The 19,055-nt window shown below is 37.2% G+C and overlaps 1 protein-coding gene across 1 annotated transcript; it reads right to left on the bottom strand.

The window, feature by feature from the left end:
- Positions 1–4,517: 4,517 nt before the first annotated feature.
- Positions 4,518–6,667, bottom strand: LOC149837593 (putative galacturonosyltransferase 4). The gene is made up of 4 exons (XM_090007437.1): positions 6,478–6,667; positions 5,588–5,944; positions 4,902–5,477; positions 4,518–4,793 (listed from the first exon to the last, which is right to left on the bottom strand). The coding sequence occupies exons 3-4, from the start codon at positions 5,421–5,423 to the stop codon at positions 4,518–4,520; spliced, it is 798 nt and encodes a 265-aa protein (XP_089863563.1). The 5' UTR covers positions 5,424–5,477; positions 5,588–5,944; positions 6,478–6,667.
- Positions 6,668–19,055: the final 12,388 nt, after the last annotated feature.

Genomic DNA, 19,055 nt, shown 5'->3' with positions numbered 1-19,055 from the left:
TCAACACTCAGGTCTGCAGCCCATCTTTTAGCCCGCGCACGAACTTGGTCGCCCTTGCTTTTTCACCTGTGAACAAGTTCGGACAGTACCGCTCCAAGCTCCTGAATTTAGTGGCATAGTCCACCAGACTCATGCTTGCCTGAGTAAGCTCAAGGAACCATTACTGCATCTGCTCCCGAGCGTAGGAAGAGAAGTAGGTATCCAAGAACTCCCCCTTAAACACTTCCTAGAGAATCATGTCCAAATTAGCGTACTTCACCATTTGCAAGGTGTCCCACTATTTTTTGGCATCGCCCTTTAGACGGTACGTGTCAAACATAGTCTTTCTGTCTTCGAAGACAGGTAGGACGTCAAACACCGGCTCAATCTCCTCGACCTAGCTCTCAGCTGCCTTTGGGTCGTCCTTCTCTAAAAAAGTTGGTGGGTTCAATTTTATGAACCTCTCAAAAAAGATGTCGCTTGTGTTAAGAACAACCTCGACGGGGTGAACACAAGTAGTTGCTTGTGCCGTTTGCGCCATCATAATCTCAATCATCATGTTAAGGGCATTCATCATGAAATCCCACTACTCTTGTCAATCCGCGAGAGCACCAGAAGAAGTCAAATCACCCTTGCATCGATACATCCATAAAAAAAGAGAAGCTCCTCGATTCAAGATCGATGTGCATCACCCTTGAATTTGTTATTTTTTAATAAATATAAAAAATACTAGAAATAATATTTTAATATTTTTTAATGGTTTTATCACATGTCATGTTCTGATTGACACGTAATGTTTTTTTTTTGGCAGATACAGAACGATTCACTTGAGTATTGATATCGGGCCAATACAAGCAATTTCAGGGGCCATACCAACAACATTGGCTTTCATTAATGAGACCTATCATTTTGAAGACGGGTTTGCGTGAATTGTTAAATGACTATTGATGGCAATGATTTAGCTTTGCTGATTCCAATAAAAAAGTGGATGAGACCATGAACTACTCTCAAAGGGGCGGGTAAGGGTTGACCTAGACCCGCCCATATAATTAACCAGGTCATGAAAATGGAATCCCAAACCCAGACCTCGATAATACAGGTACCCGATACAAACACGACCCATTAACAGCCTAAACTACAGGTTTACTTGGTGGTTTTTTTTTGTTTTCAGGAAAAAGATTTCATTCATCATGGTAATGAGGGATCACCAAAAAAATTATGAGGAAAAAAATACATATTAGAAAGGAGAGAGCTAGCACGAATGAAGTATCAGAGAAACTGCCCCAGGCACAGAGAGTTAGTCGCGCTGGCTCAGCCTGTCGTACTACAGTCTCTTTCTATGTCGATGTAAAACTCTGAGGGCTTACCCCTCAACCCCAGGGAGTCACCAAGCTTCAGCTTACGCAGGCGAGGTGACGCCCATGGGATTTGAACCTAGACTTTTCGTCTAACAGTCTAGGCCCCATCCCATTGTGCCAATTATATTTATATACTAAAGAAGGTTTTTTAGCTTTTCTGACTTTTGATCATGTTCTGACATGCATAAGTTTTGGCACATTTGGGATGGACTGCTGCTACATATGGTGTGTATTACTAAGATGGTGCATCAGATGATCAAGGGAAGGAAGAACTCGACTAGAAGTTTGGTGAAGAGATGAAAGAACTTTGTTGTACTGAGATTCAATAAAAGTCAAAATAAAAAATAAAAAAAAATGGTGGTCAAAACATAACCAACACAACTATTGGTATCATTGAGGCTCTGTTTGGGTGAAGCAGGTTATATGTTCCCCCCCCGAACAAGGGAGTTAGCTACATCTCATGTTCGGGGGTCCCAAAGAGCACCACGTATGTAAGCATGTGCGTCTCGTATCCCCATGTTTGTCAGCATTCATTAGCGTTAAAGTTTGATGCGATTACAAAGACTTAAGTACCCTCTCCTCCATTGGTGCAAAAAAAAATGACGATTATTGAAAAAGAATGGTGGTAAAGACTTAAGTGCCTCGAAGATGATTATTTAAGACCCAGTCTCTGCACTGCAAGATTATCCGAGAAAGAAATCTCCCCTGGAGGAGGCCATGAACATCAACCCTCTCACAATCTCTCTCCCTTCTATTTCTGCTTTTGTGCACATCCAGTAGAAGATCCTACATTGCTCCATCAAGCACCGACTGACCTGCACATTGACTATTGTGGAGCCTGATTCAGAGTTTTTACCCTTACAGGAGGAGGGTTTGGGGCTCATCCCAGCGTGGGTAGCATCATTCAACTAAATGAGTTGTAGATCCTGATTCAGAGTTCTTACCCTTACAAGAGAGGGGTCTGGGGGCTCCTCCCAGCATGGGTAACATCATTCAACTTAAAGAGTTGTGAAGTCTGATTCAGAGTTTTTACCCTTACAGAAAGGGGGGTTTGAGGGCTCCTCCCAACGTGGGTAGCATCATTCAACTTGATGAGTTGTGGAGCTTGATTTAGAGTTTTTGCTCTTATAGGAGGAGGGTTTGGGGGCTCCTCCCAACGTGGATAGCATCGTTCAACTTGATTCGTTGTGGAGCCAGATTCAGAGTTTTTGCCCTTATAAGAGAAGGGTTTGGGGGCTCCTCCCAGCGTGGGTAGTATTGTTCAACTTGATTTGTTGTGGAGCCTGATTCAGAGTTTTTGCCCTTACAGGAGAAGGGTTTGGGGGCTCCTCTCAGCGTGGGTAACATCGTTCAACTTGATTCGTTGTGGAGCCTGATTCAGAGTTTTTGCCCTTACAGGAGAAGGGTTTGGGGGCTCCTCCCAGCGTGGGTAGCATCGTTCAACTTGATTCGTTGTGGAGTCTGATTCAGAGTTTTTGCCCTTACAGGAGAAGGGTTTGGGGGCTCCTCCCAGCGTGGGTAGCATCGTTCAACTTGATTCGTTCTGGAGCCTGATTCAGAGTTTTTGCCCTTACAGGAGAAGGGTTTGGGGGCTCCTCCTAGCGTGGGTAGCATCGTTCAACTTGATTCATTGTGGAGTCTGATTCAGAGTTTTTGCCCTTACAGGAGAAGGGTTTGGAGGCTCCCTCTGGCAAGGGTCCTGGGTGTCGTGGTCAAAAAATGCACAGGGTGTCGTGGTGAGAAAGACATATGTTTGTTCCAAGCAAGGTTGGAAGAAATCAATAGAAAATCCAACAAGGAGCATCCCAGAATCAAGATATGGATGTCAAACGAGATTCAAAAATACTATAAATCGCTATAGCGATTTGTAGAAGACACTACAAATCGCTATAGTGAGATCCAAAAACACTATAAATCGCTATAGCGATTTGCGAAAGACACTACAAATCGCTATAGTGAGATCCAAAAATACTATAAATCATTATAACGATTTGCGGGAGACACTATAAATCGCTATAGTGAGATCCAAAAATATTATAAATCGCTATAGCGATTTGCGGAAGACACTATAAATCGCTATAGTGAGATCCAAAAACACTATAAATCGCTATAGCGATTTGCGGAAGACACTACAAATCGCTGTTGAAAAGCTGGATAACACTATAAATCATTGTGGGGCTCGTTGGAGACCCGAAAATACTACAAATCACTGTAGAAAAGCCTGATAACACTATAAATCGTTGTTGGGATCCGCGCCGGGGGGAGCCCCCGGACCCCCTCCTGTAAGGGCAAAAACTATGAATCAAGCTCCATAACTCATCAAGTTTAACGATGCTACAGTCAGTGTGCAGATCAGTCAGTGTTTGATGGAGCAATGTAGGATCGTCTGTTGGATGTGCACAAAAGTAGAGAGAGAAGGGAGAGAGAGTGAGAGGGTTGATGTTCATGGCCTTCTCCAAGGAGAACTCTTTGCCTCCCTTGATTTCTTCTCTAGAGAGAGAAAGAGGGTTTTATAGTGTTTTACGGAGAAAGAAGAAGAAGACTTTGAAGAGTCAACATCATCCTCGACTTTCTAGATGGAGGACATGTTTGTCCTTTTTTTGAACTGTTTGTTTTTTTCTTTTTTGAATAAAGGGCATTTTTGTCATTTTCTCAAACCATCACTTTATGAGAAGAATAGCAAGAAAGGGTACTGAAGTCTTTGCAACCACACCAGACTCCAATGCTTAGTGATGTCAACATACATGGGAATACGAGGCCCATGTGTTTGTATACGTGGTGCTCATTCAAAGCCCCGAACACAGACATGGGATTCAGTGAATCATCGGGGGGGGGGACATACACCACCCTCTCCTGTTTGGGAGCCTTGCATTAAGATGGAAACACCATTTCCATGTGTTGCTAAAACATGGTTTTACAAAAATGTGGTGTTGAAGATGGAGTTGCCAAATAGATTCTTCTGTGAATCGGAAGCGTGGTCGTGTGTGCTGTCAATGGTATTAAAATGCAGTGTTGTAGCCGCCGACTCCATCCCCAGTATTGTGCCTTGATAATACCATTGCTCCCAAAACAAAAGAAAAAGAGAGGCAGGCAAAATCTCTCAATTCTGAAATATACAATAATCAAACCTGCAAAATTGAGCGTTTGGCCATCACAAAGATCTAAAAGATTTCACCTGCCTCAAGGATTGATATTGCAGTCCCGGAGATATACTTGGTCATAATTGACATACTTAGAGCAATAATGACGGTACTTTGGCATGCCAATCTCAAGCCAAGGCTTCATGTTTCCATTGTAGTGTATGACCGCTGCACGCTCAATTTCCTTTTGATCAACATTTGGATTATAGCCGAGGCCCAGAACGTGCCATGACTTCTCCAACACAAATGTTTGATTCCAAAATGTTATAAAATCAGGGGGCAAGTTTCCTAGTCTCCACAGCTGCCTGTCGTGATTCTTCATATAGAAACCCTCACTATAAGATGATTCTTTTAACCAAACTGAAAGATTCTACAAACTTCTTATTAGGGATGAATAGTTTTAATAAGCAAACAAAACTCTTACCAGTATCTGCCATGAATGATACACGTCTGTAATGTTCTGCTTCCTCCATCCTCCCAAATCAAAAATATTCATTCCATAAGCCCACCCACATGCCCGAGGATCAAAGTTCTTGGCGATTACAGGATTTGAAAAATTGAGATATCTATCAAACCGATGGAAGCTCTCTTGACATGTTTCAACTGCACCATTGATCTTGCCTTTCAGATCAATTGTCCAAAGTGGGGTCAGATCCTTCTGAACAACAACGTCGTCATCTAAGAAAAGCACCTTATGGAGTTTTGGGAAGATCTTGGGTAGAAAGAACCGGAGATGGTTCAGGATAGAAAGGTACTTTGGATTTTCAAACTTCAGGTTTGGATCAGAATTTGCACGATTGTTTCTGAAGTAATAATCTATCATAGATGAAGAGCCAAGTTGCCTGAGAACTGGGCTGTAACTTGAATTCAGCCATGTAAATTCATCCACATTTTGAACATGGATGGTGGCATTTCCAGGGCGATTAGCCAGAAACCACATCCTCATAGCTGCATAATTCAGCTTATCGGAGACAATATGGAAAACATGTTGCTCAGGCTCCTGCAATACAGAAAGGAAAACCATATGATTTTGTGAGAATATGGCTCCAGTCAGGCCATCAACGAAATGTTTATGCATTTTTGCAGCAACAAGGAACTTATGCTCAGTACCTTGGCATGAGATATAGTTGAGTTCACAACTACTGAGGCAGCCAATATGTTATCCGAGAACAATGCATAATGATAGAGTTTGGGGTCTTCTAGTTTCTGTTGGTTAGAAAATTCCTGTTGGCTTGACTTTAGTGAGTAATATTCGGTTGAAAGACGGAGTGGAAGACAATGAAGAACTTTTGGAGCGTTTTTGCAGAAAGCTGAGTAAAAAACATGGCTTGCTTCTTATGCGCTCGCACCTGCTCCTCCGTGGAGTGAAGCATAGCTCGGAGTTTTTTCACAACAGCAGAACAATCATTCTGAATCTGCTTACCCTTGGCCAAAGTCTGATCCATTGCCTTCAGTTTATCATAGGCGCTATGTGCACAAAGCATCAAGAAAATTTAATAAAGGTAAACTAAAATAAAACAAACTCCACTCATTTTCAAAATTAAGAAATTTTGTTTCCACAAGTACTCTCTCTCTCTCTCTCTCTCTCTCTCTCTCTATATATATATATATATATATATATATATATATATATATATATATATATATATATATATATATGTGTGTGTGTGTGTGTGTGTGTGTGGTTAAAATTAACTTTAAACCATTTATTGTAAAGTTCACACAAAAGTAATTTTGCAATTTTATGTTTAAAGGAGCAAAATCTTTTAATCTAAAAGTAATTATATTTTAACAATTGCACATTTTTTAGGACATTTTGGTTTTTTAGTCATCTCAGCTAACATCCAAAAAGGGTTTAAAGTTAAAACCATTATATATATATATATATATATATACAGAGAGAGAGAGAGAGAACTGAATATGCTATAGCTTAAAGAATTTCTTATTATTCATAACAAAAAGAACTCAAAATGCTAACATGGGTCGAAAAACAAACAAACTTACTTCGCAGCTCAGAATCTTTCGTTGCACCACCAAGTGCTCGCTGAACTTCCCTTACCCTAAGTTAAGCTCTCTAATAAATTGAGGATTGTTTCGGATGGATCCAAAACTTTGGTAAACCCTTGCCCTGATCAGCTGATCCTTGATATGTCGAACACGAGCATCTGACATAAGGGGTGGATTGCTTTGCCCTTCATTAACGGCCTTATGAGATCCTCTTCGACAAACATTCTCCAATTTATCTGCTTCCTGCTTCCGAGGACAAATACAAGATTGTGTTCTAGGACAAAATTGGCATTTAAACTCCACCTATCTGAACAAAAGTTTGTATTGACTCATGACCCAAAGCATGCTTTTGATTACTGTATATACATATGTGTGTATGTGTGTGGTTGCTTGTGTCTGCATTTATGTATATGCTCCACTTTCACTGAGACAAAGATTGACGGTTACAGGAAAGAAAAAAGACCATAAGATTATAAAACTATTATTTGTAGACCAGACAGATAGGACAGAAGGCAAACTTTTTGGCTCCTAATTGCTACCGAACAAGCTGGCAGGTAGAAAAGAAATCCATATCTACTTAGAAAAAAGGAGCTTATCAAATATCCCTAAGCGGAGTGCAAACTTTCAGAAATATTTCCAGGAAAAGGAAAACTAAAGCGATTCCAAAGCACTATTTTCAGATGTATAAAAAGCACAATGAAGATGTTCAACAGTATAGGCTAAAGTCAGAAATATAACTAAGAACAAACATTCAAGTTCATATTTACATATAATTTGTGGAAATGCAAAATCACAATATGATTTAATATTTCAGCCAGAGAGGAGGCAAAATCAAAGCACTAAACGAAGTGAACCAAAACCAAAACAGAAAACAAACGTGAATTTGAAAGAAGAAAACATTTTTGCTGTGAATATGAAAGAAGAAAAGATTTTTTAACAGAATTAGTGAAGAACTCTAATCTTCAACCTAAACAATGTAATTACTGGATACATGTTAATTTGATGTTAAGACACCCCATATTTTGTTAACACCTAGTTTTTCTTCTTGCAAGGCAATATGGAGGACAACATTTGCCATCCAAACCACAGTCCATTGCTAATAAGGAGAGGTTAACATATATATGGAATTATAGCCTCACTTCCTATTGATCTGTCTGTTTTGGGATTGTCGATGGATTATAAGGTGCAACATGTAATTCTTGGATTAAAAAGTAGTTGATTCAGTTCAACATTTCGAAAACTACAAAGTTGAATGCTTTCAGTTGGTTGTCCATATCAAAGTTACTGGCGTTAACTGGAAATTGGACACTTTATATGCTCAGTGAACAAATAATGAATATGCCGAGCAACTGGAAATGATAAAGCTCACCATTTTCTTACATGAATCCCTAGATGCTGCTTATGCTTTCTGGCAGCTGGGAAGAACCTGAGCTCTTAACACCTCTTTCTCCTCATTTTTGGAAGGGATATCACCTTTTCCTCTGTTTTCCTCTGCAGAAAGACCAAATGATTCTTCACTTCTCCAATTTCTGCACCTCTACTAGATTCTTGTACACCCTCACACTTTTCGCGATGATGTTGTTCTGTTACTTGTTCAATACGAGCATTTTTGCCTGTTTGATCTGTTACTTGTTCAATGTGGTTTTCATTTTGACCAGCAGTCCCACCAGATTGATGACCAACATCAGCTACAGATAAGACCCTAGATTTATGCTCTCCTGAATACCTCTGAAGATTTAGATAAACAACAAAAATAGAGCAATAAGAAAAAGTGGGTACTCAAAAACATTATTCTAAAACAAATAATTAAACATCTCTATGTAAATGTACCAGTTATGATGGGGTTCTCCTTAAATCTAGATAAGAAACCACCAGAATTGTCCAGATGAACGATCCTGATTGGTTGTTTCTCCAACTGTAACGACCCCAACTCATACTTCTTAAAAAGTGCGATTTTCTTTTTTAACCATTGCGGAAATATTTTCAGAGACCCGAAGCACTTACAGTTCCACTTACAATTGGATAACTAAACAAGCAACCAGGGATCTTACATTTATCATCCACACCATAACAAGTCAAATTTTATTAAATAAGTAATAATAGTCTCGAAACAATTACATAAGAAGAATCAGAGTGCATGAACAATTAAATGTAAAGAAACGAAAAGAAAAACAGAGTCACACTATCCATCATTGAAGTTGTCTAGCAAACATGTAGCACTCGTAGCTCTCCCAGAATCGAATCACTTCATTGATCCCCTGAGGCTGCGAAAACCACAAACGTAGGAGTGTTAGAAATTTGAGAAATTTTGTGTATGAATCCTTCTAAAGGCCATTTGATAGGCCTATAAGTAAGAGAGGGCGTCACCCCCTATGCCTATAAATAGGCCTCAAGGCCTAGAAAAAAAATTCCCGCACTTTTTAAAGGGTATGAGTTGGGGTCGTTATAGGTTTGCCAAGGTGAAGGCCATTTTGTCATGGGAGCAGCCGAAAACAGTGTCAGATGGTTGAGTTTTTGTAAATGGTATTTTTAAACCAATATTTTTTCAATAAAATCTTTGGAAAATCGTCAACCAAAAGTAAATAACCGACTTTCCACGAAGTGGTAAATACAAGTCGAATCCACAGGGAACATGAATTAATCAAGTATTTCTAAGAAATTTAATTTATTAATCAATAAACAATATCTACAACTACAATGCTTAAAACAATTACAAATTAACAATAAACTAAAATGGAAAAGCAATTCAGTCTTCTATTGCACGCTGAGGGTATTTTTGTCTTTTTGCCACTTCTTAAGTTTCACACTTAGACAAGAATCCCTGGAAAATTGTTATGCTTTTCAACCTAAACAACAACAACAACTATGCCTTCATCCCAAAACAATTGGGGTCGGCGATATGAACCAACAAAGAAAATCATTATGGGTCTTCCACATGAATCCTTCTCCTCCATTCATTTCTATTCAATGCCATGTCCTCGGTGAGGTTCAAAGCATTCATATCCTTTCTTATCACCTCCATCCATGTCTTCCTAGGCCTACCCCGACCTCTTTTAACTAATATATTTTCCCATTTCTCCATCCTTCTAACTGGAGCATCATTTGGCCTTCATCGAATATGTCCAAACCATCGTAAACGATTCTCTCTCATCTTATTTTCAATGGGTGCAACGCCTACCTTCTTACGTATCTCTTCGTTCTGAATCTTATCTTTTATTGTATTTCCACACATCCATCTCAGCATACGCATCTCAGCTACACTCATTTTTTGAATATGATGTCTCTTGGCAGCCCAACATTCCGTACTATATAGTAAAATGGGCCTAATAGTCGTCCTATAAAACTTTCTCTTCAACCGCAATGGCATTCTACGATCGCACAACACTCTAGTTGCACTCTTCCATTTCATCCACCCAACCTTTATCCTATGATTTACATCTGCATCAATTTCTCCATACTTTTGAATGATAGATCCCAAATATTTGAAAGAATCATCCACCGGTATTTCGTGCTCACCAAGCTTCACTACACTCCCATCACTACTTCGTTGCTTACTAAATCGACATTCCATGTATTCTGTCTTACTCTTACTCAACTTAAAACCTCTTGCTTCCAATGTCTGTTTTCAACTAAAAATACAAGAAAATATAAAGTTAGCAACTAATTCCAATGAATCAAAATATAAATGAAACTACAATTAATTTTCAAGAATTTAACAAAACAAATCCTAATGACAATAAAATAATCAATTAAAATATTAAACTAATTCTAAATTTACTTATTCTAAGTCTAACAATGCAGGATGATGCAGATGCAACACTTAAAATGCAGAAACTGATGAAAACAGACCGAAAATGCCTAAATGAATGAAATTACAAATATACCCCTACTTAGTGCAAAATAGACTTCTGACAGCTCTTCGAAAAATGACTGTTTGACAGGGCAAACGAGGTCTGATTTTCACAAAATTTATTCTATTTTGTAACTAACAGATTAAAAAATCTGACAATTTTTACATAATTAAAAAATGATATTGGAACTCCAGATATAAGCGTTTCAAAACTGGGAAAAATCTGGATATCGCAGGTCCCGAAATTTTAAAATCCGAAAAAGCGGTTTTCACAAAACGCTTAAAAATCAGACCAAACCAACTCGGATCGAGCTGAAATTTGGTGTGCAGACAGTTAACACACCACTAAAGTGAACAAAAAAATAATTTTTGGAAAACTCGAAAATTTTGCACATGAAATAACGACAGTGCGACAGGGCAAAAATCGGGTTTTGGATTCAATGTACTATTCACTTTATAAGTCTATTTTAAACACTAAAAATGCAATCTAACCCTAATGCAATCTAAATGATACTAATTGACAGTTTATATGCAAATAATGAATGAAATTATGCTAAAGGAATGGAAAAATGAACACAATATGAAATTTACGACTAACACTAAGTTAATCTCATACATCAAATGCTACTAATGCACTTAAAAACACAAATCTAACTCTATGAATTAAAGAATGAAGGAGTTTAATGATAAACACAACTAACGGAATGAAAACAAAAAAACAAACACTCACTAACTAATTATAAGTCAAAGAAACATCTACTTCTAAAAATATGATAAATTCAAACAAAGGACCACTCAACTAACTTACTCTATATTTAATATTAATCAAAACTAAACTTAACTAAACAACTAAAGACTACAGGAGGTGCGGTTTTAGAGTTGGGATGGGATCAAGTTCATGCCCCACACAGATGGTTCAACTGGGTCGACCTACTTAGACACTGCCTAATTTAAAAACCTAAAAATTAAAACCAAATTAAAAGATCCAAATTAATAACCTAATTACTAACTTACGGTTAATACACTTAACTAAAGTAATTAAACCTAATGTCAATGTAGACTTAACTAAAAAGACTTAATGTTAATATTTATCTAAGTCAATAACACAAAGTAGACAATGATGTGACTAATTAATCAAATCCGAAATTGACAAGTGGAGAGCCTCCAAATTCGTCCAACTCAAAAAGGGTTACTCTCATTAGAAATCTTCAAAACTAAATTGGAAACCTTGAATAGTTTAAATCGTCCAGCCCAAAATAGTCTACACTAATTGACCTTGCCTTAAAAGCAATCAAACAATCTTAAATATCTCTCCCAAATCCTTGAAAACTTTTTAAGAAAGGAATTTGAAATTCAAGATTAGTTTCCAAAAACGTATAGAGGATAGAAGGCTCTATCCTTAATGGGCTTGAAAAGCACTTTAGGAAACTATAAAAGAAGAAATCGTCCATCCCAAAATAGTCCACATGATTTCCTTGATTTCCCAAAAAGAAAACTTTTCTAGCAATTAAATCCCTTCCACAAATCGTGTGGAACAATTTTGACAAGTTAATTTTTGAAATCCCCACTTATTTTCACTTTTGAAAAATTAGACCCTCGCTCACTTTGCTGGAAAATAAAACTTCTAAAACTTCTTTGGATTGAATCAAGAAGGTCAATAAGTACCTTCCACGAATTTGAAGCAATCTCACTTATCAAGAAACGTTTTTGACTAATACCCTTAATACAATGAATCTAGACACTAAATTAAATTACCTAACCTAATAAAACTTACAAAAAATTTCAATAAAAACGTTTAAGGCAGCCAAGATCTAATACACTACACCTAGACACACTACCTCCTTCCAAAAACAGCCTAGAGCTCTAATGGAGCTCTAATGGCTGACACCCCACCTTGGGGAAGACGACTAACTAAAACTAAAAACAATGTTTTTACTAACTAAAAAAAAAAACGGATGCAAAAATTAAACAAACCTTGCCACAATAATGATAAATCTAAATTAACACTTGACTAGAAATAACTAATTACACTAATGAAAACTAAATCAACTAGGTAAAATGCTGGAATTGAACAGTATGTAAAACATGAACATCACCCTAACTACATGCATAACCTAAAACACTAAGGATTGAAACCAATTAACACTAAATTTACCACAAAATGAACATCTACCTTAACTAAAACATTAATCCACAAATTAGGCTAATGTAATAAACTGAAAATAACTGAAAAGAATCCTATAGCCGGCTGGACAAAACCTAAAACAAAGAAAACAATCAAACTCGATTATGCATTTTTCTCAATATAACTAAAACACACAAAACACTAAAACATTAAAACAATATTTAGGAAGACTCAAATATGATGAACTTGACTAACACAACTTGACTAGACTGTTAAACTACAAAACAAACGCAGACCACACGACTTGAGACTTAAATCACACACATTTACATAGACGAACTATAATTCCACGATTGTTTCAAAACAAATCACACGATACACCTAGACTCCGAACCAACATAGATCTTCAGCAAAATCAAACTGAACCCAACATGAATGAGGTCTGCTAACCCCATTTTTCTGCAAAAAACGATCAAAGGCTACAACTAAAAATGGACCAAGATCGGCTAGAATGGATCTAGTCGATTTTTGGTTTTCAATTAAAAACGTCCTTTGAATTAAACCCAACGCCCAAAATAAATCAAACTAAACTTTGTAATTGATTTTTCTGTAGAAACAACCCAACTGACCACAATGGACAGAAAATAAAATCGGCTAGAATAACATCTAGCCGATTTCCACGTTTTGAGTGAAAAGAGTGAAAAATCAAGACTCGAACAATTCAAAATTGAAACCAAACCTAGATCTACCGTGCTGGTCGATGCACGAGTTCTATGCTAGGGCTAAAACCATAAACATACAGCAAACACACAGAAAATAACAAAAGAAAAACAAGCACACACGTTTTAGGTTTTAACTAGAAGAAAAGAGAGAAGAAGACCTACCTCCAGGGCGATCCGATGATTATGGGGGAGAAGAGAGCGGACAATGGCACTAGCTTGACGTCCCAAACTGTTCGAGAATGCTGGAATATCACCACGAGCAGGGTTTCTACAGCTGCAATACGTTGGAGATCCACCGAAGATGGAACGGGTGCCGATTCGCGATCGGAGGGCTTAGAAAACCGGATGGAGGTAGGGCCAACTCATCTTGTTGGGGTGTTTCGCACTTCCAAGCAAGATAAATGGTCTCCACCTCTGCTACACCTGCAAAAACACAACAAATGGAGATTAAACACAACAAGGAGGATAAATAAATGAAACGGGAGATCGAATAATGCTTGATTTCCAAGCAAAAACCAATCTTCAATGAAGAATGAGGTGGAATGAGGGGTTGAAAAGGGGCTGGAGTTAGATTCACAGTAGGAGGCGTCAATCCCAATGCCAAAGACGCCTATGGTTTGCTGAAAACTGGAATTTATACTTTTGGTGTTTTTCAAAAACAGTGTTATAATAAAAGTTTTTACCCTGAGCCACTTTCTGGGGGGTTTTCTGCAAAATGTTTTCTAACTGGGTATGGATATGCGTGTGGGTTGGATTTGGGCTTTCTAAAGGTTGATCCAAAGTTCAAAATAGCCTAATTGGGTCGGATATGGATCCGATTCACCTCGAAATCTGTGCCTGAACATTGAAATGGCCATAACTCTCTTATTTTAACTCTGATTTCTCTGAAATTCGAACCATAACCCCTTACTATCAAAATGTATCTAAACATGGGTTTTAAGCCTTAATCTCACTACAAAATGCATGAATAACTCGTTAACATGATATGCATTTCATGCATCATCATCAGACATTAGGAGTTTCATGGGATTGGCAGAGTACTACCGTCGATTCATTCATGACTTCTCGCGTATATCTGCTCCGATGACTCGGCTATTGCAGAAGGCAGTGAAGTTCGAGTGGTCACCTCGATGCGAGGATAGCTTTCAGGAGCTGAAGAGGAGGTTGACCACGGCACCGGTTTTGATGTTGCCTTATGGGATGAGTGGATTCGTTGTGTACAGCGATGCTTCGGGGACTGGACTGGGTTGTGTTCTTATGCAGCACGAAAAGGTCATCGTGTACCCTAGAGATTTGTTTTTTAAGTCTTCTTCTATTTCTCAAAGTCAAGGCCCATATTTTCTCTCTTTCCTTATTTCTTCATAACTATCTTTCCAAAACCCTGGAAATCCTTTTTTAAAACTCTCTTTAGATTTTCAAAACTCCAGGTGTATTTTCTTTTCTTCTTTTAATTTCTTTAATTTCTCTGATCTTGCCTGCAATTTTTCAAATTTTAGATCTTTACCATCTATTTTCAAACTTTTCTTTTCTTCATATCTTCCAGTGTATCTTCTGGTTCTACTTCAAAAATTCTTGTTTACCTTTTTCATAATAAAATCTCTTTTTGTCAAAGAGATATCTCTTTTTTTAAAATGGCATTTTCCTTCATATTCTAGTTGTTTATTCCCTCTCACGAAGAAACAATGCAATTGTCGCAATTTCTGTGACGACCCAATCCCTAGTAGACACTTCCAATTCTCCAACCAAACACACAGTTGAGGGGTATGTGTACAAGACTATTTGTGTCCATTACAAACTTCTTTCAGAAAGGGATCCGGAGTTCTATATTCACCTCCACCATCTGCATGGCCACTACAATAACTCTGCGTTTTATTGCACCTAAGTGGTAGCGCCAGTGTAAAACTAGGCTTACTGGCACAGATTTCCTGTTGCATCAAAGAAAAGGGTTTTACTGACCCAAAAAACAACGAAACCATCTTTTTTGGCGCAACCCTACATTACGCCAGAAAAACATATTGTTTTCTTGGCGCAACTTTCATTTACGCCAGTAAAAGTGTTTATTACGGCAGTTTTCACGGGAGGGCTTCCTCCCTTTTCCTTTTGGTTCTCTCCCAAAAAACCCTTCCTCCCTTTTCTCTTTTCCGTTTTGCTTTTAGGACGCCTCCCGCCGGACTGATGTTCTCCTCCTCCTCCTCCCGCAAGGTCAGGATCTGACTCCATCTCCTCCCTCTCTTCCGCCCGACCGGCGACGACTGCACCGCCGGCGACGACTACACCCACAATCCAGCGACCAGAAGAGATGCTGACAACTTCCCACACTCCAGCAACGACAGCTTCCCCCTTTTTCCTTCGTTTGCGTCGATATTCTGCCTTAAGAGGTGCGTCTCTCTCTCTCTCTCTCTCTCTCTCTCTCTCTCTCTGCCCCTTTTTTCCCTTTTCACTTTCCCTTGTTCTCTTCTTTTTCTTTTTTTTCCCATTTTTCTTGAAATTTTGCTGGTAGTCTGGAATATTGCATTGGTTTTGCCCTGAAATCCCATTTTTATGGATGAATACAGCATATTTCATTTTTAGGATATATGCTTAAGCCTAAAATATGGATGAATACTGGATTTGACTAATAAATGAAGCAACTCATGATTTACACGAATCAATGCGGGGCAACTTGCAACTCTTGATCTGAATATACCTGTGTCTGAATTATGTTGTCTTGATGCTACGTTTGGTTGTTTCCTGCTTAAACATTATTACTACTTAAACGTTTGGATGAATAGAGAGTTGTTATGAGTCAAATCTAGTATTCATCCATAATGACTCTTCAGAGAGATTTCTGGAAAAAAGAGAGTAAGAAAAACCATACGAGTATTTTGAATGACACTAAACATAATACTGAAGTCACTGTATCAACAATAACAATTAATAACAAATTTCAGAAGCAAAAACAAGCTCTTTTGATCCCGCATATCAGCTAGGGCTTCATAGATCTTTAATTTGTGGATGATATGCAACTCTGCCGAAAAAACTGAAGAGCCAATCGTAGTGTGCCTATATACGTGGCGTTGCTCAATGAGATGCCCTAAAATGTGGATACGTGGCCAGATTTGGGCCACTGCTCTGATTCACCTGTTCATGTTGTCTCACTTATGACTCTGTTAAGAGTTGTACGTGCTGCTCCAAAACATGTCTCCATTCCTTGATAAGGTATAATTAAATGATACTTGACAGATCAAGTGTTATGGCAAATCACCATTAATCAGGCAGTGTTTGATTTGCGGGACAATCCTGTATGGGGACAAAGCTGTCCCAGCATAGGTGTTGTCCAGTGTTTGATTATAGCCCATTAGTTCCTTTCCTACAATGCCTTGTGCTTTGAAAGTTAAGATATAAACCTCGCTATATCATCCTCAAGGCGAAGGATCTTCAAACCATGTAATGGGAATTTCTACACATCATGTTCCTCATGATATAGAATCCTTATTTATAATGTCCATTTCTTATGAATCAGCTCAAGATACCAAAGTGGCATGACTCATCAGTTGCCTCTCCCATGACTCATCAGTTTATAGCATTGTCATTCACCTCTAATTGAATAACAAGTCAGAATATCCAGCAACCAAGCAGATAGATTAAACTTCGTGAGCAGTCAATTCTTAGCCTAACACATGGTTGGTTGCTTCATCAGTTGGATATGGATCACATTTCTTCATGGAGATTTTGAAGAGATGATGTATATGGAACATAGTGACAAATATCGCGAGATTTATGAAAATCTCGCTATAATATTGCAAGAAATTGCCGGAAAATTTAAAACGGCAATTTCTCATGAGATTTTCAAAATATCATGAGATTTATGAAAAACATGATTTAAACGTGATATTTACATTTTAAACAGCTATTTATCATGAAAAAAACCGTGTATCTTTATTTTTAAATAATTTTTATTAATATTTCTTATCAAATTTATTTTTTATATTTTTTAATTTATTTTTTTATTGTCAAGATTTTGCCAAAAAATGCAAGATTTATGAAAAAAAAATCAAATTCTCTCAAGTTTTTGGAAAAATGATATTTTGCCATTTTAAATTTTTGTCAATATGATATGGAACAACCAAAACAAATCTATAGCTTATTTGGCTTAAATGAAAAAGCTACGAGGTATAATATATATATATATATAATAAGTTATATATTTGAATATAATTTAAATATATATTCTATATAATTTATACATATCAATATATTATATTTTTTATGTTAATTTTTTAACTTCTATATTGATTGTTCTCTGTATAATTTTTAAACTATTGATCGAAAGAAGGAAGCAACTAGTCACCATGAATGATAGAAGTTGCATTCAAAAGGGTAGAAATGTATGCCAACAAATAAGATTTCATTGTTTTGCAATAAAAAATATATAATACATGTTCATATATGCAGATAATTTGAATTATGTTTTGCATTTGATAGGAGTGGTGATGACTATTTGAATGGAGTTATTAGCTTTATCAGCTTTGCTTGAGCGAACAATGTTGTTAACGAGGAAAAACTAAGGTGCCCATGCATAAGATGCAACAATTGCTTATTGCAATCAGCCAGAAGTGTTGTTGATCACATGGTATGTTTCAATTTTGTTCAAAGATACACATGGTGGTATTATCATGGTGAATCAGTGATCCCACATACAAGAGAGCATGTTGATGCATGTGAAGATAACATAGATGCTATGGATGAATTGATACATGATGCATTTGGAATACATGATTCTCACGATGATAGAATAAATGAGCCTATTGAAAGTTAGAGTTCAGAAGCTAATGCATACTTCAAATTGCAGAGTGATGTTAAACAACTATATCCCGAATGTGCTAGATTTACAAAGTTGTCATTCATTGCTCGCATGTTTCATATAGAATATCTTAATGGCTGGAGTAATAAATCGTTTGAATATATTGCTTGACTTATTGAAAGAGGCATTCCCCAAAAGTGTATAATTGCCAAAGTCATATCATGACACGAATACAATAATTGAAAATTTTTGTCTCAATTATGAAAAAATAAATGTATATCCTCACAATTGCATGTTATATGGGAAAAAATCAGCTGAAAAAAAGTATGTGATGTTTGTAAGGCATTAAGATAGAAAGAAGTTGAAGGTCAATCAAATAGTATGTCATCTTCGACTTCTAAGAAACTCAAAAAAAATTTATGCAAAACTTTGTATCATTTTTCTTTGATACCAAGATTGAAGATGTTTATGTCATCCAAGATTGTGGCTCAAATGAGATGACACCATGAAGGTTGCACCAAAGATGATATTCTAAGGCATCATACAGATTCATTAGCTTGGAAAATTTTTAATACATTACATCCATCTGTTACTACAAATTATCGCAAAGTGAGACTCAGGTTAGCCAATGATAGTTAATCCTTTTTGAACTTTGGGTACATCATATAGCATATGGCAAGTTGTTATAGTTGCATACAATCTGCCATTGTGGATGTGCATGAAGCAACAACATTGCTTATATATGGACCAAGCTCTCATGGGATACTTAAAATAGATCTTTATCTTCAGCCGTTTATTGAAAAACTGAAGACATTATAGAATGATGGTGTGAAAACCTGCAATACATCAAGTAAACAATATTTTCAACTGCGGGCAGCTTTATTGTGGAGTATAAATTATTTTCTTGCATATGAAGACCTATTAGAATGGAGCACCAAAAGAAAATTAGCATGTCTTGTACGCCATAAAGATACACATTCTTGCAGGTTAAAACATAGCAAAAAATTTGTTTTATGGGACATCATAGATTTTTTCCTATTATCCATATATTTCAGAGGAACAAATACTCTTTCGCTGACTATTGAAATAAG

Source organism: Nuphar pumila, chromosome 5 (genome assembly GCF_984573655.1).
Source record: "Nuphar pumila chromosome 5, dmNupPumi1.hap1.1, whole genome shotgun sequence".
Classification (NCBI taxonomy): Eukaryota; Viridiplantae; Streptophyta; class Magnoliopsida; order Nymphaeales; family Nymphaeaceae; genus Nuphar; species Nuphar pumila.
This window is presented reverse-complemented; position numbering and strand designations above follow the sequence as displayed.